The 27,145-nt window shown below is 41.7% G+C and overlaps 1 protein-coding gene across 4 annotated transcripts in view; it reads right to left on the bottom strand.

The window, feature by feature from the left end:
* Window positions 1–27,145, bottom strand: part of armc1l (armadillo repeat containing 1, like) — a 69,369-nt gene that overhangs the window by 8,795 nt on the left and 33,429 nt on the right. For all 4 annotated transcript variants that reach the window (XM_041187314.1, XM_041187315.1, XM_041187312.1 and 1 more), the window contains exons 3-5: window positions 26,111–26,202; window positions 7,869–8,064; window positions 4,625–4,741 (exon numbers count right to left, since the gene is read on the bottom strand). In XM_041187314.1, coding sequence (XP_041043248.1) covers window positions 4,625–4,741; window positions 7,869–8,064; window positions 26,111–26,202 — 405 coding nt within the window. The remainder of the gene's footprint in view (window positions 1–4,624; window positions 4,742–7,868; window positions 8,065–26,110; window positions 26,203–27,145) is intronic.

The following is a 27,145-nucleotide window of genomic DNA, read 5'->3' as shown; positions in this document are numbered from 1 at the left end:
TATTTAGTTGCCAGTTGTAAAATAACTTTAATGGTTTTATTTTGCTGGACATTGACCTGACAAGAGATTGCTAAAGAAATATTGCAGGATTCGGCATAATCTTATTTTTTTAAGCTTCCATTTGTCATGAACCCTAGTCAAATTTCCTGCTATCCTATTCCTTAATTTTATGTTCCAAAAATAGCTATTCTTTCCTAATGGTTTTGATCCACGTTAGCTTGTTAATGAGACCTAGTTCCTGCCCCATACCCTTCAAATTTTTGTTTGATAACACTCCTGTAAAGCGCCTTAGAATGTTTTACCATGTTGAGGGCAGAATAGCAATGCAGGTTATCTCCCATCTTCAACCTGTCCTAGCAAACTATCACATCTCCAACCTCCCTTTCCTCGAGTCCTCAAACGGTGTTGTCCTCTCTCAAATCTGTGCTCAATCATCCTGTAACTTGATGTTTGAAATACTCCAATCAGCTTTCCATCTCTGCTACAACACTGCAACACCCCCACAGTCACAAATCATATCCTGATTGTAGCAAACTATCTCTCCTCATCCTTCTAGATCTGTCTGCAGTCTTGATTGGTTGTAAAGCGCTTTGAGACATTCAGTGGCGTTATACAAATGCAAGTCTTTTACTCCTTTTAAAAGCAGGATGGACATTGAATTAAAAAAGGGAAGTTTTAAAGGAATTCCCATTAAAAGGCCATTCTTAGTATGGCATTGCGTAATTGCAGGAAAGTAAAACACTGCAAATTATATATAAAACAAAGAGGCTCATTATATTGAAGCTTGTCGTTAACTGGGGGCAGCGTGGGATGGGGGTTGCAGTAATGAAATTCAACTTTGATGCAAACATAAAAGGGGCAGTAGCAGAGCAGCCATGCATTATACACCCCACCCAATTTTCCTTCTCTTTAACTTCAATTATAAATTACATTGTACAATGCAATTGTCTGATCAGATGATGGCAGTGTGCCACTAGACTCCGTATGATTAACAAATGCATCACAGTAAATGTTACAGAACACGAGATGACCATGGAATATATGGTGGATGTTGGTGACATCACATCGCACAATTACTTAGAATATACAACATGGAAACAGGCAATTTGACCCAACCAGTCCATGCCAGCATTTCTGCTCCTCTCATGCCTTCTTCCGTCCTTCTTCATTGAACTTTTATTAGCATAACCTTCTATTCCTTCCTTGTATGCTTGTTTATTCTCCCTTTTGTTGTACCTCTACAACTCAACTCAATTATTCAGCCTGCTTGGTAGGTAAATCCTTGCAGTTCTGATATTATCCTTGTAAATCTTCTCTGCACCCTTTCCACTGCCTCTTTCTCCTTTTTAGAATATGATGCCAAGAACTGCACTCAATACTCCAAGTAAGTTTAGCATAACTTCTCTACTTTTCAGTTCTATCCTTCTAGAAATAAACTCATGTTTGGTTTGCTTTCATCATGGCCTGACCTACATGACAATTTTTAGTGATGTGCATTGTATACCCAGATCCTTTAGTCCTCAACACCATTTTGATTCTCATTTTCCAAGTAATTTGTGATCTTCATATTTTTCTCACAAGACACATCTCTTTTTAAATTCAATTACCAGTTATATGCTCATTCTTCGAGTTTATTAATGTCTTCTTGTAATTTGTTGTAGTCCTCCTCAGTGTTGACCATGCCTCCCAATTTGATGTTCTCCACAAATTTAGAAATTGTATTGCTGATTTCAAAGTCTAAATCATTCATATAAATTATGAACAAAAGTGGTCCCAGCACTGATCCTTGTGGGATTCCAGCTCCTTCCTTCTACCACTCTGAATAACTAGCTTTTACCCTCACTGCAGGGCTTTTCAACTGTGGGTCACAAGATGAAATTTTGGGGTCACAAGCTCTGGCTGTCGTGGAGCTCAGACTGAATGCTAATAGCTGCAAGGTCACTTTTTTTCCTAGTGGTAGGTGTAGTCTAACAGGTCCGTGAGGCTTGATTCCTGCTGCAAAAATGGCTGTGAAAAGGTAGGTATTTTTTATTAAAACCCTGTAGCTTAAACACTTAACATCACGCTGAACTCCTTCCACCCCCCCCAACCCCCCAGCAGCTGAAGCTTACCCACCCCCTGGATCACACGATGTCTGAGGCATTAAAATGGGGTCACACTGGGAAGAAACTTGGGAAGCACTGCCCTACTGTCTGCTTTCTGTCTTTCAGCCAGTTAGCTAACCATTGTTAATTGTCCCCTGACTCCACCTGCTCCAGTGCTAAAGAGTTGAAAATTCCTAGGACCAGATGGTTTCCACCACATGTTTTAAAAGAAGTAGACAAGAACATTGCAGAGACCCTAAATATAATCTTCCAAAGTTCTCTTGGCTCAGGAACCGTTCTTTTAGATCAGAAAATTGCACATGTCACTGCCACTTTAGAAAGGTGACAGAGGGAAATCAGGGACTTATAGACCAGTTAGCCTAACATCTGTTGTCTAAAATTGCTGGAGTCTACAATTAAGGATAGGGCGGTTGAATACCTTAAAAACTTTCAGCTGATTAGAGAGACTCAGCATTGATTTGTAAAGGGTAGGACATGCCTCATGAATCTGATTGAATTTTTTGAAGAAGTGATTCAAGTAGTGGATAGGAGAATGCCTATGAATGTTATTTATATGGACTTCTACAAAGCATTTAACTAAAGTCCCACATAACAGACTGTTAGCTAAAAGTTGAAGTTCCTGGAATTGAAGGCAATAATTGACCTGGTTAGGAAATTGGCTGAGTGACAGGAAACAGGGTAAGGATAATTGGCAGATACTCTAAATTGGCAGGATGCAATTAGTGCTGTGCCACAAGGATCTGTTTGGAGGCAGAACTATTCACTATATTTATTAATAATTTAGATAATGGAATAGGAAGCTACGTACCTAAATATGCTGGTGACACAAAGATAGATGACATTGTAAGCAGTGTAGAAAGAAGCAAAAATTACAAAAGTATTAATAGAATAAGGGAATGAGCAAAATTGTGACAAATGGATTTCAATAAGGGTAAATGTGAGATCAATTACTTTGGACCTAAAAAAGCCAGGACAGTCTGATTTCCAAATGGTGGAAAGCTATAAACAGTGGAGGTCCAAGTACACAGATCATTAAAATGTCATGACAGCTAAAGAAAATAATCAAAAAGGCTAATGGAATGCTGGCCTTGATATGTAGAAACTAGAATACAAGGAAGTAGATGTTATGCTTCAGGTAGAAGTTTGGAACTCTTTACCACAAAGGGCAATTTATGCTAGATCAATTGTAAATTTTTAATCTGAGATTGACAGATTTTTGTTCACCAAAGATATTAAGGGAATTGGGGTAAAGATGGGTATACAGAATTGGGTTGCAGATCAGCCATGAGCTCACTGAATTGAGAAACAGCCTTAAGGGTCTAAATGGTCTGTTCCTGTGTGACTCTGGCTTTATTTATTACTCTATCATGTAGTGACTAAGCAAAGGCAATTTGAAAATCTAGATACAATACACCTACTGCATCTGTTATGTCCTTGAAGAATTCAATGAGGCTGGTTAAGTAAGCCTTTACAGTTTGAAATTCATGTTGACTATTTAGTGTTTATTTTTTTAGTTTCTAAACCTTTTTCTATTTTCTTCTATAAATAGTTTTATAGTTCTCTGGGCACATTATACCTCTTTTTAAGAAGGGAGATAGATGTCAGCTATCCAAAAGTATTCTAGCATTGCAACCTTTTCAAACTAATTATTGTGTGTCTGTAATAGCACCTTTGCCATCTCTTTCCTAGATTCTTGTAAAATGCATGGATGCAATCCATTTGGATCAGGGGCATTATCTGAGTTTAATAAATGTAAAGTTTCTCTTTTTAATTTAAATGGTTATATCATGTCTAATCTCATCTTCCGGTGCCATGTCCACCTGATCTGTTTCCCTGGTAAATAGAGTGGCATAGTAATTATTTAATATGTAACCCATTTTGCTATTGCTGCCTATGACTTTATCCTGACCATCCCTTCGTAGCCCTATTCCCATCCTAACTTTCTTATTTTGTTTATGTTCCTTGATAAGTTAACTTTGTAGTTCCTCTTTGCCTTCCTAATTGTTTTTGATTTCTCTCCTACATTGTTACATACAATGTACCAAGAGAACTTAAGCAATTTATCAAATTCAATTACTCTTTTCATTTCCCTTACATTCCATACCAAGAACATCTTCAGCATATAGTATTCTAAATATTTTCACATAAATAAACAAGGCTTCCATTTTAAATGGCAGGGCTTCATAATAGAAAATGTACAGCAGCAAAGGAGGCCATTCAGCCCATCTTGTCTGTGCTAGCTAAAATAGGACTATATGGCCTAATCCCACTGTCCAGATGTGTAGATTACATAACTTCAGTGCATATCCAAGTATTTTTTAAATGTCATGAGGGTTTCAGGCAGTGAGTTCCAAATCTCCACTATCCTCCTGGTATATGAACTTGGTCGTATCTGATCAAAGAAGCATATGTAGTTATTGCTTCTTTACATGTGCATTGGTCATCAATACAGATATTAGCATTGGTAACAATCATGCATACAAATCCAACATCACATAGAAGGTTCTTAAAATCCTCACCTCAATTTTAAGATCAGAATAGATTCTGATAACACAACGCTGAAGAGCCATTTGAAATGTAAAGCTAATAACACCATTAACTTGTAATAAAGCTTCTTCACAGATATTTCGGTTGTCCTGCATAATATTACAAAAAAGGTTACAATTTACACTATTTTCATTTCTCCACCATAAAATAAAATTAGATATGAGACACAATGAATTATTGAAGAACGGTATCACTTGTAGGAAGCCCAGCCTCTGAATTTAATCATTAATTATTCGGATTCAGAAACTGACACCAATTTCCACTTTTTTACTGTCACCAGAGTACCTCAGTGAATGCTAATAAACAATTTATGCTGATTTTCAACAAGTGGCATACATTTTTAGAAACTTAAAATCTGAAGTGTGCAAGTAAACTCAAGTCAAGGTACCGTTCCTCTGTTACTGGTGTCTAGTATTAAGAATGCCTTAAGAATGACTGTTTTCTCCATTGGTTTAAGTAATTCTACACATTTTAAGTTAGTCTCTCATAGGAGACTACTCCCAGAATATCGCCTTTACCACTGAATAATTTATCAAGAACATAATTTACCAAAAGCATGCCTGTAACTTTTATTATTGTGAATCATATTCACTTTACTTTGACACTAGGAGAGGAAACTAATTTTAAAAATTGTTGAATGCTATTATGATCTAGTTGTAGATTTATATAATGACAAGAACCATGTAGCTTTTTTGATCTAGCTGTAGATTTATATAATGACAAGAACCATGTAGCTTTTTTGATCTAGTTGTAGATTTATATAATGACAAGAACCATGTAGCTTTTTTGATCTAGTTGTAGATTTATATAATGACAAGAACCATGTAGCTTTTTTGATCTAGTTGTAGATTTATATAATGACAAGAACGATGTATGTCTATTTATTTCCACTATGGCCAGAATTTTCCTGTCGGCGATCTGGGGGTGGGGCCCGCTCGTCGATGGGAAAATGATGCGGGATGACTTCGGGAGCAATTGAGGCCATTGACAGAGTAATTAAGATAATTAAAGACCTGCCCTTCCAACCTTAAGGCTGGCGGGCAGGCCAGGAGCCCCAGCAGGCTTCTGATAACGCATGAAACCTCATCCACTGGTGGGATATCCATTTTTAAAAACTTTAATACATTTTATTTGATATTTATTAATATGTCCCATCTCGAGTGACATTGTCACATGAGGGGGACATGTTAATAATTTTTTAATTTTTCTATTTTTAAAGTTTTCTGGACTGTCAGTAATCTCCCTGGCTCAGGGAGCAGTGCGCTCTTTCGTGCGCATGCACGAAAGAGCGCACTTTGACAGCTGGGGATTCCCTCCTTTCCCCTGCACAGGAAGCGCATAGCGCTTCCTGTCAGGCAGGCCGCTGGGTGGGCCTTAATTGGCCCACCCACTCAAAATGGCAGCAGGCCCCATTTTGGTGGTGGGGGGGTCGGCTGTCCACTTGCCGCCAAGCCAGTGGGACCCGCACGCCCACCAAGGGCAAAATTCTGCCCTATGTATGATTTTCTGACCACTAACGTTGATGGTCAGAAAATCATGTACACCTGAATTTAGGATCTGCATTGCTGGTTGGCAAAACGGTCTCTGCTTGGACTAGGAATTGGAAAATTATTCACAATATCTAGTTATTAAAAAAAGGTTCATAAACCCTTATAGAAAACCCTGTAAGTCAAAGAGCTTGCGTTTATGTATCACTTTTTACGACCTTCAAGTCATCCCATAGAATTTTACAGGCAATGAAGTTCCTTTAAGTATAGTAATTGTGGTAATATAAAAATGTGGCAGCAAATTTGCCAACAAGACAATATTGGCTAGGACACCAAGAGAACTGCCCACTTCTCTTTGAGCAGTACCACGGGATCTTTTTTAGTTTACCTGAAAGGCAGACGGGGCACCATAGATGGGGCACTCTGTTGGTTCTGCATAAGTACCAGTCTAGATTACAGATTTATCTGTGGGGGAACTTGAGCTTACAGTCTTCTGACTTAGTGGCTTAAGGTTGCTACCACTGAGCCAGAGCTGTGATTCTCTTTTAGTAAACATGTTGTGAATCATCCTTCATATGCTTCTCCGAACAATCTACAACACTCCTGTGTACTAAAAAAAAAATTTGTACCTACACACAGAAAAATTTGCACACCATCTAATAATACCTTCAAGTTTAAGGGTGGAATTTTCTGGCCCCGCCCACAGCTGAGATCATCTGGTCTGGCAAAATCTCCCATGGTGGGTCCCGTCATGACAGGGCCAGAAAATCCTGCCTTAAGTCTCCATAAAATGTTTATTTTTTTTTTATTCATTCACAGGAAGTGTGCTTCGCTGGCTACGGCCAGCATTTATTGCCCATCCCTTGTTCTGGGGCATTTAGGAGTCAACCACATTGCTCTGGGTCTGGAGTCACAAGTAGGCCAGACCAGGTAAGGACCGATTTCCTTCCCTAAAGGACATTAGTTACCCAGATGGGTTTTTACAACAATCGACAATGGTTTCATGGTCAAAATTAGACTTTTAATTCCAGATTTTTATTGAACTCAAATTCCACCATCGGCCGTGGCGGGATTTGAACCCGGCTGCTCAGGTCTCTGGATTACTAGTCCAGCCACAATACCACTATGCCATCGCCTCCCCCTTTATCTAAAAGACCCAATTATTAATTACAAAGTGATTAAGGTCAAAACCCACAAGACCACATTTTATATCAGCAATCTAAAAATCCACAAGATATATTAACTTTTTAAAAAATTATGTATTATGTTCCCAGGATCAACAGAAATCTCCTATATTTGGATCAGATAATATTCAATTCAGCTTCCCTGGTGACCCGAATTAGTTCAGCCACAATTCATGGCCATCGGTGAGGGCTGCAAAAGGAACATTCCAATTATCCTCAGTACCACTCTTTAGCAGAGGAGAAAATTGTCCTAGGTCGCTATCCAGCAACTTCTGTTGGATGCACAAGAAAATGGATACAGGGGAAAATCAGGATCAAGCTTGGATGTGATAATCACTGTAGTCGAATCTCCTGTCCACTTACGCCATTGGAGGTTTTTATATGAATCATGACTAAGCTGACATACTAGAGGGTAACTGGCATCTGTGAAACCAAGTCAGTACGTTCAGGTATGAGGAAAAAAATTGGCGGAGAGTAAACAAAAATATTTTGGTGGGATTTGCATATTTTCCACAAACCCATCATTAAAATTTCTGTATTCTCACCATGTTATGCAGTCCGTCTATTTGTAGTGTGATTGTTTTTGCTCTCTTGTTTGTGCTGTTAATGAAAAACTGCTGCGGCATTTTTTTTGTTCTGCGAAAATTATTATTTCTCACTTTGGCAGTCTGCATAGGCTTCTTCAACAGTTCATAAATTTCAGTTGCTAAAATCCTGATGCCTTCTGATGTGTGATCCCTGCTACAAAAATGGATAATTATGCAAGTTAAGCATTACATTTTCACAATTTCTTTAATAAAGAAATAAAGAGCAGCTTGTTCTAGGCTTTGGTGAATAAAAATCAGCATGCATACAATACATGTTAGCCACATACAGTAATCCCAACATCACTTCAGTGGAGTGTACCAACACAGGTCAGATATTTTCTCAGAGGGGAAAATGAAAAATCAGAGGCCACCTACTTTCTTAGGAGGAAGAATGGAAAATAAAAGTCTAATCTCACACATTTCCTTTTAGCTAGTTTTAGAATTGTAATGGAGCACACGTGTTCATACCCTCAATTATAGATGATGCGCGAAATGAAGACCAAAAAGAAAGTTGAGCATGAGAGAAAAAAAATCTCAAATGCAAACATGAAAAGCGGTATGCAAAGATCAGACAGTACACCCAGCCATTTTTTGTGTGTGTCAAGATCAAGAATGACACTTCTAAATATTAATCCTGGTCAATTTTCAGTGTCTTTTGATAATCTAACAGCCAGATCTATAGACATCTGCACACATAAGCCTGCACATATGCACAAAGACCAACATATAAGTGAAACCTTCTGCATCGTTTTCACTTCAGCTTCTTTGTGTTTATCCTTATTCCACTCATTTTTCAACATAATCACGTGGACCTTGCCAGGAAAAAAAGAGAACCTAAAAATAGAATTTATCTACTGGATTTTGCAGTAATTCTTCTTTCCCTTTGGAAAGTCCCCCAGAGACTTCATGTCCGGCAAAATTTGTTACTATTCTGCAACTCCTGCATGACGGTATGACAACAATCATCCTTTGCAACGGATTGGAGACTAGGCCCTTTCGTATGCGGATGGACATCAAGCAAGTTTGTGTGATTGTGCTAACTTTCTTCATTATTTACCTCAGCCTTGTCATGTACTCATTTGTGACCAACACAGGGTCATGGCTGAATTTTGACTTGATGGGAGGCTTCTCAACCTCGGCAGGGTAGGCACCAAGACTAAGATGACCCTCCAGCATATCCAATATGCTGACGACTGCACAGTTGTGCTCGACACTGCAAGAGACATTCAGATCACTCTCAACCTCTCCACATATAAAAGGGTTGGTCTGTCATTCATTAAAATCCTCCACCAGCCCCTCCCCCAGACAAGTACCTACATCTCTGGCTACTGTTATTAATGGAGAGACTTAGAAGTCATTGGACACTGCCCATATCTCAGCAACTACCTTTCTCAAAAGGTCACTGTTGAAGAGGAGATCCAGCACAGAATCAGCTGTGCCAGTGCAGCCTTCCCAAATTTGCACAACTGAGATAACCAAATGAGGACAAAGGCTTTAGTTTATAATGCTGTTGTTGTCACCACCCTTCTTTATGACAGTGAGACTTGGGACACATCCGGGCACTGGAGAGTTTCCACCAGCAGTGTCTCCCCTGGATACTCAAAGTCAAGTGGCAAAACAGGTGAACAAACTCCAGCATCCTCAGCAAAGCTATTTCCTCCAGCATCTGCTGGTTTTGACACTGCATCCGCATGCCAAATAATCAGCTTCCGAAGCAAATCCTCTTTTCACAACATAAGGATGACATCCGATCTCAAGGAGGACAGCGGATTTTAAGGATACTGTGAAGACCTCATTGAAAAGGGGACAAATTGACATTGATGCGTGGGAGGAACATGCTGCAAACCATGCCAGGTGGTAGCATCTCATCCAACAAGCCGCACAATACAGGCGGAAACTGATAGCACAAACTCTGCTGCAGAGAGTGATGAAAGAGGAAGGAGACCAGAACCCTGGCTCAAGAACCCCCTTTGCTCATGGCAACTCTTGTCATCTATGGCCAAAGACGTGTGTTGCTCCAGGATTGGCCTGTTCAGTCATCCGAGGACACACAAATCATAAAGCCTGGCATATGTTATCCTTATTTCGAGGGAATGAAGATGACAATCAGTGATGGCACTCTTATCTTGGAGTCAGAAGGTTTGAGGTGGAATATCAAGCCCTATTCTGGGTCAGGGATAGGCAATTTAAGCTGGCTTATTAAACTGAATGTTATATATCATCATATGGTGCTTTTTCAAAGAGCAGGGAGCCCTTCTGGCATTCTGTCAATGTTCAACCCTGACCAATACCAAACAGACTAAGTGGTCATTCATTTCACTGTTATTTGTGAGACATTGTTATACACAAATTGGCTCATGTTTGCCTACATAACAAGAGTAACTACACTTCTAAAGCGACTTATTGGATGTGATGCACTTTTGGAAATTCTACGATCGTCAAAGGCATTTTGTAATTTCAATTTTTTTCTTATACATTTTATAGTATGAAAAATTATATATTAAATCACATTCTCCAACATTGTGACTTACAAGATAAATTGAGTTATTTAGCAACAGTCTGATCTTTGTGATTTTGCCATGCCTTCCTTTAATGGATCTAAACATATGATCCAAGCTAACAGTTCAGTGCAGTACTGAGGGTATTCTGCATTGTTGATGGTCTTTCAGGTGATTTTAAAGCTAATGTCTGCTCAGATGGATGTAAAACATTCAGACGTTTGTAGTACATCAACAAGTTTTTCAGATATCCCAGCCAAAATTCTTCCCTCAACCATTTAATATTTGTGGGACTTCACTGTATGCAAATTAGCTTCACTTCAAAAGTACTCCAATGGTTGCAATGTCCTTTTGGATGTCCTGGGGACATAACAGCAGTCCACAACAATGTAAGTTATTTCTTATGTGATTCCTCCATAATATTAAAGTGCCAGAAAAGAAATTGTAATTGCTAGAAATCTGAATATCTCCCAGAAAATATAGCAGTGGAAATGAGAAAAGATAGGTGAAGGTTTTGGATGGACATCCTTTGTCAGATTTTGATATAAAAATATGCTTTTGTGGTGGAACCATTATTTAATATTTTAAAGCCAAGGAAACTTTCAAGTAGATAACATAATAAGAACAGTCTGGCCCACAACCCCTCTCGTACCTTATCCAGAAGAAGGCCTATGTGCTCAGTATGGTAGGTTCCTATCAGATAGTTTATTTTTTAAAATCTTCCATGTGTCACTGGACATTGACCCAGTAGTAACTTAATGAGAGGAAGGAAACAGTCACTTTGAAAAAAAATAATATTCACAGCCATTATTTCTGAACTAAAAATGTGCAAACTACACTGTACTTAGATTTCCAAAAGGCATTTGATAAAGTGCCACTTCAAAGGTTATTGCAGAAAATAAGAGCTCATGGTGTAGGGGGTAACAAATGGGCATGGGTAGAAGATTGGCTAGCTAACAGGAAGCAGAGAGTTGGCATAAATGGATCTTTTTCTGGTTGGCAGGATGTGACAAGTGGTATGCCACAGGGGTCAGTGCTGGGGCCTCAACCTTTTACAATTGAGATGAGTGACTTGGATGAAAGGACCGAAGGAATGATGGCTAAATTTGCTGATGACACAAAGATAGGTAGGAAAGTAAATTGTGAAGAGGGCCTAAGGAGGCTACAAAGTGGCATAGATAGGTTAAGTGAGTGGGCAAATGCAGTATAATATGAGCAAATGTGAAATTGTTTATTTTGGCAGGAAGAACACAAAAGAAGCTTAATATCTAAATGGTGAGAGATTGCAGAGCTCTGGGATTCAGAGGGTGTCCCAGTGCATGAATCACAAAAGGTTAGTATGCAGGTAATTAGGAAGACTAATAGAATGTTATTATTTATGAGGGGAATTGATTACAAAAGTATGGAGGTTATGCTTCCGTTGTATAGGTATTGGTGAGACCACATCTGGAGCATTGTGTATAGATACTGGTCTCCTTACTTACATGCATTAGAAGCAGTTCAGAGAAGGTTTACTTGACTAATACCAGGAATGGACCGGTTGTCCTATGAGGAAAGGCTGCACAGTTTAGGCTTGGATCTACTGGAATTTAGAAGAGTAAGAGGCAACTTAGTTGAAACCTTGGGGTCTTGACAGGGTGGATGTGGAGAGGATGTTTTCTCTTGTGGGAGAATCTAGAACTAGGAGTCACTGTTTAAAAATAAGGGGTCACTCATTTAAGACAGAGATGAGGAGAATTTTTTTTTCTCTCAGAGCATTGTGAGTCTTTGGAACTCTCTTCTACAAAAGGCAGTGGAAGCAGAATTTTTGAATATTTTTAAGGTAGAGCTAGATAGATTCTTGAAGGTTATCTGGGGTAAGCAGGAATGTGGGGTTGAGATTACATTCAGATCAGTCATGGTCTTATTGAATGGCCGAGCAGACACGAGGGGCCAAGTGGCCTAATCCTGCTCCTAATTCACATTTCGTATGTCACAGGTCTTCTGAAGATGCACTTCCAATGCCTGGACTGTACAAATCGTCCTTGGCAGACAATCCAAGCAATAATGTTCATACAAAACCCTGGACCATTCAGGGGGAGCACTACAATACCCCCCAGAGCGAGTGACACTGATTGTGGTTGCATGCTGCACATATCACAATCTGGCACTGGCAAGGGGGGCCCACTGGAGAAAGGGGATCTTGAGGCAACTCCACAGGCCACAAAGGATGAATCCAGTTGTAAGTCAGAAGAGGAGCATGGTGAGGAGAACACCAAGGGCATAAAGGCAGACTCCACAGGTATCCTTCAGGGAGGTAAGGGCGCCTTGATCCAACGCTCCATCAACTAGGCTGCCAAAGATCTGCTTCTACCTCATGCCAGAGCTGCTGCCTCCATCCAGGCCTGAAATGACCCTTTCGTTTGAAACCAAAGTCCACTTAATGCCTATGCAATAAAGTTTAGAGCCGCTCACATCCAGCATTAGATAGTGGCATGCCCTACACCAAAATAAGGTGAAGCATACTAAGGCCATTAAGGCAAATGCAAAATTTATATCATTTTGACACTCACAAAAAATGAACATAGCTATATCTGGTGTTATTGGCCACACCAGTAAACATATTAACAAAACGTGGCAGAACAGAAGATCACCCGTGAACAGTCCCTCTTGTGCTCATGGTGCTTTAAGTTTAAGCTTATGAGTGTTGCGTCTTGTTGCACACCCCCCACACCCCAACACCACCCCCCCTCCCCATGCTGGCAGCAGCATTGGAGGCAACCTGCTGACTCTGGTGCCTTGTTGACCTTGGCAGTCGTCCTCTGGCCAGTGGAGCTTATGCTGGCCCCGCCTGGGAGGAAGCAGCCAGTGCCACAGCTGGCATTTCCCTAGTCATAGCAGCCTCTTCAGATGCCACGGTTACTGGCAGAGGGACAGAGGAGCTACTGCCGTCATCCAAAGCACCCTGAGGGAAGCCCACAGAGACAAGTAGGTTGTGCGCCAACTTGAGGTCAGTCTGGACCTCCCTGCTTGCCATTGAAGGACGGGCACCTAGTTGGGATTCTGGGTGCCTCATCCATCTCCCACACTGGCACTGACCGCCTGAGGTCATTGCCTGTATGAGGGCTTGCAGGTCCCAGCGCAACCCCAGGAACTCCTAATTCTGTTTCTGGAGCTGCCGCTTCATGAGAGTCGTCACACTCTCAATGGAGGAGGCAGTGGGCTCAGCATTGAGGGTCAATGCAGTGCTCATGCTTCGCATGAAATCCTCCACAACGGACACCATGCACGCCAACCCTCTTGGATCTCTGCCAGATCCTCCCGCATATCCCGCTGGACATCCAGAATCTGCTGCTTAATGGACAACCCCAGAGGCTCATCATCTGCTTTCAACTCAGCATCATCCTGGTCTCCAGCAGTCCTCCAACTGATGGCGCCCTGGGCACTCTCTGCCTCCGCCTGCTCCACAAGCGAGTGTGCAGTGCCCTCACCGCTGTGCACTGACATTGTAGCCAATGATCTAACACCCACTGAGGTGCTGGTATCTGCGCTAGTGCCTGGTTCAGAGAGCAAGTGTGACGCAGCTGCATCTGAAGCCTGGTGGTCTTCTGGCAACAAGGGTGGCTCCTTGAGGTCCTGCATTCATGTGTGCGTTGGCGAATCTAAGGGAGAACAATGACGTCATTAGTTCAAATCATCACATTCTCACTGTGCATGCTAGGTGGCCTGGTAAGACAATGGAGATCTGCATCATGGTGCCATCGTCTTTCAGTGATCAATGGGGACTCCAGGTTTCAGGCTCCCATTAATGATGAGATTACACAAGAATGCTTGCACCATCCAACGCTCTCACCTCTGTGTACTGCACTCTAACCTTTGTCAGAGACATCCCAGGCTCTCCATGACTGGCTGAGGTGGGTGGTGGCATTCCAGCTCCAAAGCGTCCATTTCAATCCTCGTCAATATTAGGTGGTTTGGGGAGTCTCCGCCTGTCCTTGACCTCTCGATGGTGTTATGGCTCCTCTTCTCCTGAAAGGACAGAGGAGGACTGATTAGTCCACTCTCTACCTGTAGTGCCACTGCAGCCTGGCCAACCCCACCTGAGGGGCACCTTGCAGGACACATCCGAGTCGTGGCTCCTGAGCTGCAAGGCACTCAGGCCAAGTAGTCAGGGATCAGCCCCTCGGCCAGCTCTGGTTCGTCACTGACAGTTGGCACTCAGACTCTAACACCCTTGAGCTCCATGGGTGGACAGCCAGATCTTAACACTTCTCCACACTGATCCATGGCAACATGGTACTCACCTTTGCTGAGCGCAGCAGGTCGTTGAACCTTTTGCAGCACTGCATCCATGTGCGCCTCACAATGTTGCGGCTGCTGACCTCGGCTGCCACCTCCTCCAAAGCTTTTTTGGTCTGGTAAGGTGGCCTCCTTCTGCCATCCTTGGGAACGAGGGTGTCCTGCCTGACACCCACCTCCTCCACGAGGACTCAGAGGCACTCGTCTGAGAAACAGGGGACTGAGGGCCCACGCAACCTGCCCTCCTGCCTGAGGTTTCCTGCCACTGGTGGGGCCATCGTTCCAGTCTCTGGACCTTATAAAGATTCTCCACTGGCAGCCTTCAGGGGACTGCCTTTGCCGGTTTTAAAGCGTCTGCCAGGTTGCCATTAAACCTGGTGCCCGACAGGCCCCCGCCTGGCTCTTCCCGACCATTCGGAAGATGCATTTCATGCTGGACGGGTCTTAATTGGCCAGCCAGCATGAAATCGCAGTCGGGGGTCAAACGTGGTCGCAGGCCTGTTTCCCGTCTCCTCCCGGGCCCACCGATCACACGCGCCCAATGAGGGAAAAATTCAGGCCTAAGTCTTTGTAGAAAAGCTACTAGTTTCCTGCAGCCTATGGCTCTGAGGTAGGAAAAATTACATCCTAACAGAGGAGATCCTTTGTAATGTCTGAGGAGCATCTTAAGATTTTGCAATATTGTAAATTAGTCAAAAGAGCAATCTGTGTTTTATTGTATGAACATTATTGCTTGGTTTGTCTGTCAAGGACGATTTGTACAGTCCAGGCATTGGAAGTGCATCTTCAGAAGACCTGTGATCCTTTCTATCACTGCCCTTGTGGAGGCATTACTCCTATTATAACGCTGCTCTGCCTCTGTTCTTGGGTGGCAGAGAGGCGTCATAAGCCACCTTTTCAATAGCCCTTGTCACTCAGCAGCCATCATCGAAACATAGAAACTAGGAGAAGGAGTAGGCCATTCGACCCTTCGAGCCTGCTCCGCCATTCACTATGATCATGGCTGATCCTCTATCTCAACGCCATATTCCCACTTTCTCTCCATATCCTTTGATGCCCCTAATATCTAAAAATTTATCAATTTCTCTCTGAATATACTTAGTCACCTAGCCTCCAGAGATCTGTGGTAGACAATTTCACAGGTTGACCATCCTCTGAATGAAGAAACTTTCCTCATCTCAGTCCTAAATGGTCTGCCCCAAATCCTGAGACCATGGTCCCTGGTTCCAGACTCCCCAATCAGGGGAAACAACCTCCCTGCATCTAGTCTGTCTAGCCCCGTTAGAACTTTATATTCTTCAATCAGATCCCCTCTCATTCTTCTAAACTCTAGTGAATACAGGCCAGTCAAACCAATCTCTCCTTATACGATAGTCCTACCATCCCCGGTATCAGGCTAGTGAACCTTTGCTGCACTATTTCTATGAGAAGTATATCCTTTCTTAGGTAGGGAGACTAAAACTGCATGCAATACTCCAAGTGTGGTCTCACCAAGGCCCTGTATAAATGCAGTAAGACATCCCTACTTCAGAACTCAAATGCACTTGCGATGAAGGCCAACATACCATTTGCCCTCCTAATTGCTTGCTGCACCTGCCTATTTACTTTCATTGACTGGTGTACAAGGACACCCAGGTCCCTTTATACATTCACATTTCCCAATATATCACCATTTAAATAATACTCTGCTTTCTGTTTTTCACACCGAAGCATATCATTTCACATTTATCCACGTTATACCTCACCTGCCATGTGTTTGCCTACACACACTTGTCTAAATCGTCCTGAAGTCTCCTTGTATCCTCCTCACAACTCCGCCCAGTTTTCGTTGTCAGCAAACTTGAAAATATTGCATTTGGTTCCCTTGTCCAAGTCATTTATATACATCGTGAATAGCTGGGGCCCAAGCACGGATCCCTGCAGTACACCATTAGTCATCGCCTGCCACCCAGAAAAAGGCCCATTTATTCCAACTCTCCATTTCCGGTCTGTCAACCAATTCTCAATCCATATTACCCCAAATCCCATGTGATTTAATTTTGCCCACTAGCCCCTTATGTGGGGCCTTATCAAAAGTTTTCTTGAAATCCAAATACACCACATTCACTGGCTCTCCCTTATCTATTCTACTAGTTACATCCTCAAAAAACTCCAGTAGATTAGTTAAGCACTATTTCCCTTTCATAAACCTATGCTGACTTTGTCTAATCCCATTAATGCTTTCCAAGTGTTCTGTTACCACGTCTTTTATAATAGACTCTAGCATCTTCCCCACTACAGATGTTAGGCTAAATGATCTGTAATTCTCTGTTTCTTCTGTCCCTTCTTTTTTTAAATAGTGGGGTTACATTTGCCATCTTACAATCTGTAGGAACCGTTTCAGAATGTATAGAATTTTGGAAGATGACCACCAATGCATCCAATATTTCCAGGGCCACTTCCTTTAGTGCTATGGGATGTACATTATCAGGCACTGAGGATTTTTCAGCCTTTAACCCCATTAATTTCTCTAGCACCATTTTTTTTACTAATACTGATTTTCTTCAATTCCTCCCTCTTATAGACCCTTGGTTCCCTAACATTTCTGGGAAATTATATGTGTCCTTTTTTGTGATGACAGAACCAAAATATGTGTTCAATTCTCCTGCTATTTCTTTGCTCCCCATTATAATTTCTCCTGTTTCTGACTGTAAGGGAACTATGTTTGTCTTAGTTAATCTTTTTCTCTTCACATATTTATAGAAGCTTTTGCATCAGTTTTTATGTTCCTTGCAAGTTTACTCTCATACTCCATTTTCCTCCTCTTGATCAATCTTTTTGTCCACTTTTGCTGAATTCTAAACCACTTCCAATCCTCAGGCTTGCTGCTTTTTCTGGCAATTTTATGTGTCTCCTCTTTGGATCTAATACTATCCATAATTTCTTTTGTAAGCCATGTTTAGCCACACCTCCTGTTTTGTTTTTGTGTCCGACAGGAATGAATAATTGTTGTAATTCATGCCTTAAATATTAGCCACTGCCTATCCACTGTTAACCCTTTTAGTAAGGTTCCCCACTCCATCATTGCTAACTTGCGCCTCATTCTCTCGTAGTTCCCTTTATTTAGATTCAGGACCCTAGTTTTGAATTCAACTTCTTCACTCTCCATCCTAATGAACAATTCTATCATTTTATGGTCGCTCTTCCCCAAGGGACCCTGCACAACAAGATTGTTAATTAATCTTTACTCATTGCACAATACCCAGTCTAGAATAGCTTGCTCTCTAGTTGGTTCCTCAACGTATTGGTCTAAAAAACTATCCAGGAAATCCTCCTCTACAGTATTATTGCTTGTTTGGTTTGTCCAATCTATGTGTAGATTAAAATCACCCATGATTACAGGTGTACCCTTATTGCAAGTGTCTCTAATTTCCTGCTTAATGCCTTCACTTACATCTCCATTACTGTTTGGGGGCCTAAAGTCAACCCCCCACCTCCCAAGGTTCTCTGTTCCTTGGTGTTTCTTATCTCCACCCAAACAGATTCCACATCAAGATTTTCTGAGCCAATATCCTTCTTCACTATTGCATTGATTTCCTCCTTTATTAACAATGCTACCCCACCTCCTTTCCCCATTTGTCTGTCCATCCTAAATATTGAATAGCCCTAGATGTTCAGTTCCCATCCTTGGTCACCTTGCAGCCATGTCTCCTTAATTGCAACTATATCATGAACGTTTATATCTATTAGCGCTGTTAAGTCATCTACCTTATTGAGAATGCTCCGCGCATTAAGATACAATGTCTTTAGACTTGTCTTTTTAACCTTGTTAGTCATCTTAGTTTTATTTTGGACTATGACCCCATTTATTCCTCGCCCTTGTTTTTTCTGCCTTGCACTTTTGCTTCCTATTTTTCTGTCTTTTGTTTCTATACTTGTTTCCCCCTACTCTGTCTCCCTGCTCAGGTTCCCAACCCCTGCTATTCTAGTTTAAATGTTCCCCGACCACACTAGCAAACACATCTCCTCCCCGCCCCCCCCCACCCCCAACCAAACCCCACCCGCAAGAACATTGGTTATGGTCCTGCCCAGATGCCACCTGTCCTGTTTGTACTGGATCCACCTTCTCCAGAACCAGTCCCAATGTCCAGGAATCTGAATTCCTCCCCCCTACGCCATTTCTTCAGCTATGTATTCATCTGATATATCCTGTTATTTCTACTCTTGCTAGCACATGGCACTGGTAATAATCCTGAGATTACTATCTTTGAGATCCTTCTTTTTAATTTACGTCCTAACTCCCTATATTCAGCTTGAGAGACCACATCCCTTTTGTTACCTATGTCATTGGTACCAATATGTAGCACGACCACTGGCTGTTCACCCTCCCCTTTCAGAATGTCCTGCAGCCTCTCCGAGACATCCTTGACCCTGGCACCAGAGAGGCAACATACCATCCTGGAGTCTCTTTTGCAGTCATAGAAACCCCTGCCTCTTCCCCTTACTATTGAATCCCCTCTCACTTTGGCCCTGCTACTCTTCTTCCTCCCATCTTGTGCAGCAGAGCCACCCATGGTGCCATGGACTTGGCTCGGGCTGCGTTCCCCAAGAAGTCATCTCACCGCAACAGTATCCAAAACGGTATATCTGTTAGAGAGAGGGACCCCTGTACTATCTGCCTTCCTCTACTCTGCCTGGTGGTCACCCATCCCTTTCTATCTGTTCAGTCTTTAACTACGATGTGACAACCTCACTGAATGTTCTGACCATGATAATCTCAGCATCGTGGATGCCCCACAGTGAACCACCTGCAGCTCCAGCTCCAAAATGTGGATAGCCAGTAGCTGCAGCTGGACATACTTCCTGCACACATGGTTGCCAGGGACATTGGAAGTGTCCATGACTTCCCACATAGCACAGGAAGAGCATATCATAGGTGAGAGCGCTGCTGCCATGACTTCCATTTAGATTAAGGTCATTAGTTACTCCCTTTAAAGAATACTAATTATGCTAGAGGCCTTATTCGACTCCAAACACTCCTACTACAATCCAAGGACTTCACCTTATTTTGTTTCAGCTAATGGACTGCAGCAGTTTAATTAGTAGAAAAAGTAGTAGAGGTATTCACCTGGCCCTACTTACCTATCAGCTGCCTCCCCTGCATCCGTCACTTCTTGAATCGTAACATCCTCGCGCAGCTTTCAGCTCTGAGTCCAGCTCCTGCTCTTTGTAAATCTCCACTCTGGCAACTCAGCTCCCGCTCTTTTTAAATCTCCACTCTGGCGGCTCAGCTCCTGCTCTTTATAAATCTCCACTCTGGCAGCTCAGCTCCTGGTCTTTTTAAATTTCTATCCATCTATCCAGTTGGGCTGGAACACTGAATAGCCTTGGCACCTGGGCGTGTCTGAGGATATAAGCGACATGGGAACTGCCAGGGCACCTTGCACAGACTTGCAGAATCTGCATCTTGTGGTCACAAACTATTTTGACGTTCATCAAATGGAAGCCCTTCCTGTTGACAAAGGCACTTGGCTGATCCACTGGCGCCTTGATGGCCACATATGTGCAGTCGATTGCACCTTGAATGTGGGGGAACCCAGCAAATGCTGCAAAGCCTCTGGCTCAGCCTGGCTGGCCTTGTCTGTCTGGAAATGAATAAATGTCATTACCTGCCTGCACAGGGCTTCTGTTACCAGCTCGACACAACTGTGGACAGCTGAATGGGATGCTCCACAAAGATCCCCCACTGACCGCTGGAAAGAGCCAGAGGCATAGAAGTTGAGGGCCACTGTGGCCTTCAGAGCCAGTGACATGGGTTGTCCACCTACATAGTTGGAGGTGATCTCGGGCCCATTCATATGATAAATGGATGTCACTGTCTCCTTGGAGTGGCAGAATCTCCTTCGTAATTGTACCTTGGACATATTGAGGTAGCCGCATTGCTGCATGTAAACCCTGGCAGCAGGATAGAGGCATCTTCTGTGGCCCCTTATGCCTTAGACCACCTGCTGGCCCTGTGCCCCTTGTGCCTGTGTTTCTCCTCTCACAGGTCCCTCTTCTGGAAGCTGCATAGGGACACCTGGCCTCCTCTCTCTTCTGCCCCTCTCTTTCCCCTCAGAGGTGGTGCCACCAGCAGAGACCACAATCCCCATTGCCAGGGTTACAGAAGGCTGTCTGATACCTGGAAGGGTCCACATGGTCAAAATTCCCGGTTGGGGGGTGTGGGGGGGGGGCACCTTGGAAACACCTTTGAGTCCTGAAATGAAGTCTAGAAATGCTAAGAATGAAGCTCAGAAGAGGGATGAAGCTGTCAAATTCAAATAAGCAACCAGCAGCAAACTATCTCCTAAACTCTTCACTATCACAATGGCAATGCTGCTGACCCTTTTTATCCCACCCTTGGATGAAGTTTTGTAAGATGTGGGCTGCCTGCCCGATTTGCCTCTGTGATGAGTGTGAAATCGCACGGGCAACGTAAAATCACAAACAGTTGCTTTTTTAATGGCCTTAAGTGGCCTTTTAATTGATGGCGGGCGTGGTTCCGACACCCACAGGTGCCTGCCGACCTGAAGATTGCTCGCATGTGGGATGATATCAGGATTCTCGCCCAATGTCATCTTGTGCTATTTCACGTCCGTTCAAGTCGAGCGTGCGCCCACGAGGCGCAAGACTCTGCCCTCAGTATGGCTGATCTTGAAAGTTAAACAAACAGATAATGGAAATATCCTTAGCAAAGTGAAGCAATAGATAAAAGAGTGAAATATCCATTTCCTATTAAAGCTGGACTTAGAAAGTACCTTAGACAGAAATCTTAGATGAGTGTCCTTTCAGGATGGAAAGGAGAGCTGCAAAACACTGTGTGCAGTGTGTAGAATGCTGACTTCCATGTTACTTTATCTGCCTAAATCTTCTGAGAGATCCCGGGAACCAATGGATGAAAGAAGGCATAAACATTTGTCAATACAGAAGATACATGCCATCTTCATAGATGCAAATAAGCTGCAGAATCAAACATTTCCCAGATTGTACCTGGATGAACCTCCCGTTTCTAAAGATGAATGCTGGAGTAACACTCCATCATGGAAAAGTTAGAGGGTTGCTGAGTGGTCATAACACTACTACTGGTTTATTAGCATTTCATGTTGACAGATAACTAAGACAGCTAAATGCAACATACAGTGCTCAATCTGGCCTAGAGCTTGAAAGAGGAAAATTAAAGTTTTCTCCTCAATTTAGTTGCCTCTCAGGGGGACAACTAGCTACACAAGCTGGAACAACAGTGGTTGATTTTCAGACACTTGGTAATGAATGCTTAGCTGAAGAAATGTATATAGTCTTCTGAGAGAACAACTATTATCATTGCCATCATACCAAAAATGCAAAAAAGAGTCTATTGATATCCAGCTTCCCTTTTGTTGAGCACAGCAAATAATTCATTGAAGCGATTTGAGAATAGGACTCAATACTTGGAAGAGATTTTGCTACATCATCTAATACAATGCAGCAGAATCTGCTAATGGGTGCATACAAGAATCCAGAAGGATTGGTGGATTCGGCAATGTCCTACTGCTGCCATGATGAGAAGAAGCAGCAAAGCTGTTTCCAATGGAAGAATAAATGAACCAAATGTCAAAGCTGACAACCTCTGTGAGAATCAAGTGAAAGCTCTATCCCAAGACTGTTATTGCTGGCGTGTTTATGCTTTGCCATCTGAGTTAAATATTAAATGCCCTAGAAATGTTAAAGCAGAAAAGCTCAGAATCATCTAGCACAAGACTACACTGCAATGGATGAAAAGTACTAAGTGGCCACTATGATTATGCTTTACATAGTGTTTAAAAACAGTCTTATCACTCTTGGAAAAAATATTTCTTCCAATCATAAGGGTATACAATGGGAAGAGGAGGAAACATGGCCCAAAACCACAGGACAAGCTTTTACACAGCGCAGGGAGGTAGTGGGCAAAAGGTTTACTTCGCCTACATTAAGCACATTATGCCTTCACGGCAAAATTCAATGGATAAGTCAAGAAATAGAAGTCTACAATTACTTAGTGATAATATTTTAAAAAGCTTAGAAGTGTTAATTTTAGTTATTCTAATTTGGGAAGATGTGATAAATCAAAGAGCAGAAACAAGGTAAGGGAGAAAGGCATTAATATGGGAAATGATAAACAGACCATGACAGGAAGAGACAGAGTGTACAGGTCTAAGAGTAAATCAGTAGATAAGGCTAGAGGTTACAAAAATAATAAAAGGACAAAACTAAAGATTCTGTATCTGAATGCATGTAGCATTCCAAACAAAACAGATGAACTGATAGCACAAATAGAGGAATATAAGTACGATAGACATTATAGAGACATGTCTGCAGGGTGACATAGATTAGGACCTGATTTCTAAAGGGTACATGACAATTCAGAAGGACAGGAAGCTAGGAAAAGGTGGAGGGGTGGTTCTGTTAATTAATGATGGCATTAGCACAATAGAGAGGGATGGCTTAAGTTCAGGAAACCAGGATGTAGAAGCAGTTTGGGGAGAGATGAGAAATGATAAAGACAAGAATCCACTTGTGGAAATGGTGTAAAGGCTCCCTAATTGTAACTACACGGTAAGATAGAGTTTCAAGGCAGAGATAATGGGAGCTTGTCTGAAAGGTATGGCAATAATCATTGTGGGGTTTTAATCTACATATAGACTGGAAAAATCAAATGGGCAAAGGAAACCTAGATGAGGAAATCATAGAATGTTTTTGGGATAGTTTCTTAGAACAGCATGGTCAGGAGCCAACTAGAGAGCATGCTATACTAGACCTGGTATTATGCAACGAGATAGGATTAATTAATGAATTCATAGTGAAGGCACCCCTAAGGATCATAAGAAGAATGAATTTTACATTCAGTTTGAGGTAGAGAAGTGTGGGTCTAAGAATAGTATTTTAAACTTAAATAAGGACAATTATGAGGGCTTGAAAGCAGAGTTAGCTAAAGAGAACTGGCAAATGAGGTCCATAGAGATGAAGTGGCAGACATTTAAAGGGACATTTCCTAATACACAGAATAGATACATTCTAGTGAGAAAGAAAAATTCCAAGGGAAGGACCCACCATCTATGGCTAAAGGGAAGGAAACTAGTTAACGACAGTATCAAACTTAAAAAGAAAGCTTATTATTGCGCAAGGATGGGTGGCAGATCATAAGATTGGACAGAATATACAAAACAGCAAGGAATAAGTAAAAGGTTAATGAGGGGAAAATCAGAGTATGAGAGAAAGCTAGCTAGAAATATAAAAACAGACAGTAAGAGTCTCTATAGATATTTAGAAAAGAGTTAACAAAGTGAACGTTGGTCCTATAGTAAGTAAGTGTGTGGAATTAATAATGGAAAATAAGGAGATGATAGGTGAATTGAACAATTATTTTCACAGAATCACACAGTGCAGAAGAGGCCCTTTGGCCCATCGAGTCTGCACTGACATGTGAGAAACCTTACCTCCCTACCTAATCCTATTTGCCAGCACTTGGCCAATAGCCTTGATTTTGCATCAGTCCTCACTATAGAGGATACAAGTAACATCCCAAATATAGCTGTAAATCAGGAAATGGAAGGGAGGGAGAAACTCAAGAAAATTACAATCACTAGGGAAGTGGTACTGAGCAAATTGTTGGAGCTGGGTCCTGATGGATTTCATCCTAGGGTCTTAAAGGAAATGGCTGGTGAAAATGCATTGGTTTTAATTTCCCAAAATTCCCTAGATTCGGGAAGGGTTCCATTAGATTGGAAAATAGCGAATGTAACTACTTTATTCAAAAAGGGAGGGAGACAAAAAGCAGGAAACTACAGGCCAGTTAGCTTAACATCTGTCATAGGGAAACGTTAGAAGCTAATAATAAGACTTTAAAGACTTATAGAGGCACTTAGAAAAATTCAAGGTATTCAGCCAGAGTCAACATGGTTTTGTGAAAGGGAAATCATGTTTAACCAATTTATTGGAGTTCTTTGAAGAAGTGGCATGTGCTGTGGATAAAGGTGGATGTACTGTACTTAGATTTCCAAAAGGCATTTGATAAGGTGCCACATAAATGGTTATTGCGGAAAATAAAAGCTCATGGTGTACGGGGTAACATATAAGCATGGATAGAAGATTGGCTAGCTAACAGGAAACAGAAAGTAGGCATAAATGTATCACTTTCTGATTGGCAAGATATAACGAGTGGTGTGCCACAGGGATCAGTGCTGGGGCCTCAACTTTTTACAAGTTACTTTTACAAATGACTTGGATGAAGAGACCGAAGGTATGGTTGCTAAATTTGCTGATGACACAGAGATAGGTGACGGGTGATGGTGGCATAGTGTTAATGTCGCTGGACAGTCCAGAGACTCAGGCTAATGCTCTGGTGACATGGGCTCAGATCCCAACATAGCAGCTGGTGGAACTGGAATTCAGTTAATAAAGCTAGTCTCAGTAATGGTGACTATGAAACTATCATCGATTGTTATAAAAACCCATCTGTTTCACTAATGTCCTTTAGGGAAGGAAATCTGCCATCCTTATTTGGTCTGGCTTATGTGTGACTCCAGACTCACAGCAATGTGGTTGACTTTGAACTGCCCTCTGAAGTAGCAAGCCATTCAGGGTAATTAGGGATGGACAACAAATGCTGGCCTTGCCAGCGATGCTCACATTCCAGGAAAGAATTAACAAAAACTAAAGGAAAGTAAATTGTGAAGAGGACATAAGGAGGCCACAAAGGGATATAGATAGGTTAAGTGAATGGGCACAAATCTAGCAAATGGAGTATAATGTGGGAAAATGTGAAATTGTCCATTTTGGCAGGAAGAATAAAAAACAGGCTTATTATCTAAATGTGAGATTGCAGAGTTCTGAGATGCAGAGGGATTTGGGTGTCCTAGTGCATAAATCATGAAAGATTAGTATGCCAGCAAGTAATTAGGAAAGCTAATGGAATGTTATTGTTTAAAGCAAGGAGATTTGAATTAAAAAGTAGAGAAGTTATGTTTCAGTTATGCAGGGCATTGGTGAGACCACATCTGGAGTACTGTGCATGGTATTGGTCTCCTTTTTTAAGGATGGATGTAAATGCATTGGAAGCAGTTCAGAGAAGGTTTACTAGATTAAAATCTGGAATGGACAGGTTGTCTTACGAGGAAAGGTTGAACAGTTTCGGAGGTGAAAGGTTATTGGGGGTAGGTGGGAATGTTGAGTTGAGGTTACAATTAGATCAGCCATGATCTTAATTGAATATTGGAGCAGGTTCGAAGGGCCAAGTGGCTTATTCCTGCTCCTAATTCGTATATCCCAAAATCTTTTTAAAAGTAGTAAGCATAAGCTATCACTCAAGGATAGAACTTTATTGAACGTTACAATTTTCTAAAATTGCTAGAACTTTAAATCTTAGGTAGAAATCGTATGTAACATAGTTACCTTTCCTGTAGCCTTTCAAGATTACTCATCATTCCCAACTCATTTTTCATGATCTCTCGGTTAGAAGGACATTCTGCTAGATATCGCAGTGCCTGACAACAAGGGAATACTATGCCAGTCAAAATGATCCAGAAGAAATACATCAAATAGCAATATTATTTGTATTTAGATGACAGAATAGGAGAACAAAGGTACTTGCATGATAAGTTTTTATTCAATTTTGGTGGCCTTAAAATAGACAGAACATTAATCTTCAAATTTAATCTTTTTATTATGGGAGATGATTTTAATTCTGCCTTCCCAGCTATTTTACCCACTATAACAAATTAAATAATAAGAGTTAAAAAGGGGGGGGGGGTGGAGAGGGAGAATAAGTAAGCTTCCAATATTGCAAACACACCTATATTTCATAAGAATTCTCCATCGGCAGAACACTAGGTATTTAAGTGATGAGAGTGAGAATAAGATTGCAGCCTGGTAAAAATCTTGCTGTTCTGCAAATAGTGGAGTAAAACTTGCAGTTGCTCATTAGTGTGTCCAAGAAAGCTGATGTGGACAAATGCAGTAGATGGTGTAACAGCCAGTTCTTTGGGGAGATGGTAGTACAGTGGTAATCCTGTGGGGACACGGGTTCAAATCTCACATGGCAACTGGTGGAACTTAAATTCAATTAACAAGCCTGGAATATAAAACTAATCTCAGTAATGGTGACCATGCAAATAATTTCAAAACTATCCAGTTCACTAGTGCTATTCAGGGAAGGAAATCTCCCATCCTTATCTGGTCTTGCCTATGTGATTTCAGACCCACAGCAATGTAGTTGACTCTTAACTTCCCTCTGAAATGGCCTAGCAAGCCATTCAGTTCAAGAGCAATTAGGGATGGACAACAAATGCTGGCCTTGCCAGTGACACCCACATCCCATGAAAGAATAATGGAAAAAAAGTTACATACGCAACTCACCAGAAGTAAATTCAATGACAGTACAGAAAGTCGGTAATTTTTTAAAAGATTGTTATACTAGTTAGAGTGTAA

Source organism: Carcharodon carcharias, chromosome 5, assembly GCF_017639515.1.
Source record: "Carcharodon carcharias isolate sCarCar2 chromosome 5, sCarCar2.pri, whole genome shotgun sequence".
NCBI classification, from domain to species: domain Eukaryota; kingdom Metazoa; phylum Chordata; class Chondrichthyes; order Lamniformes; family Lamnidae; genus Carcharodon; species Carcharodon carcharias.
The sequence above is the reverse complement of the archived record's forward strand: the minus strand, read 5'-3'. Positions and strand labels throughout refer to the sequence as shown.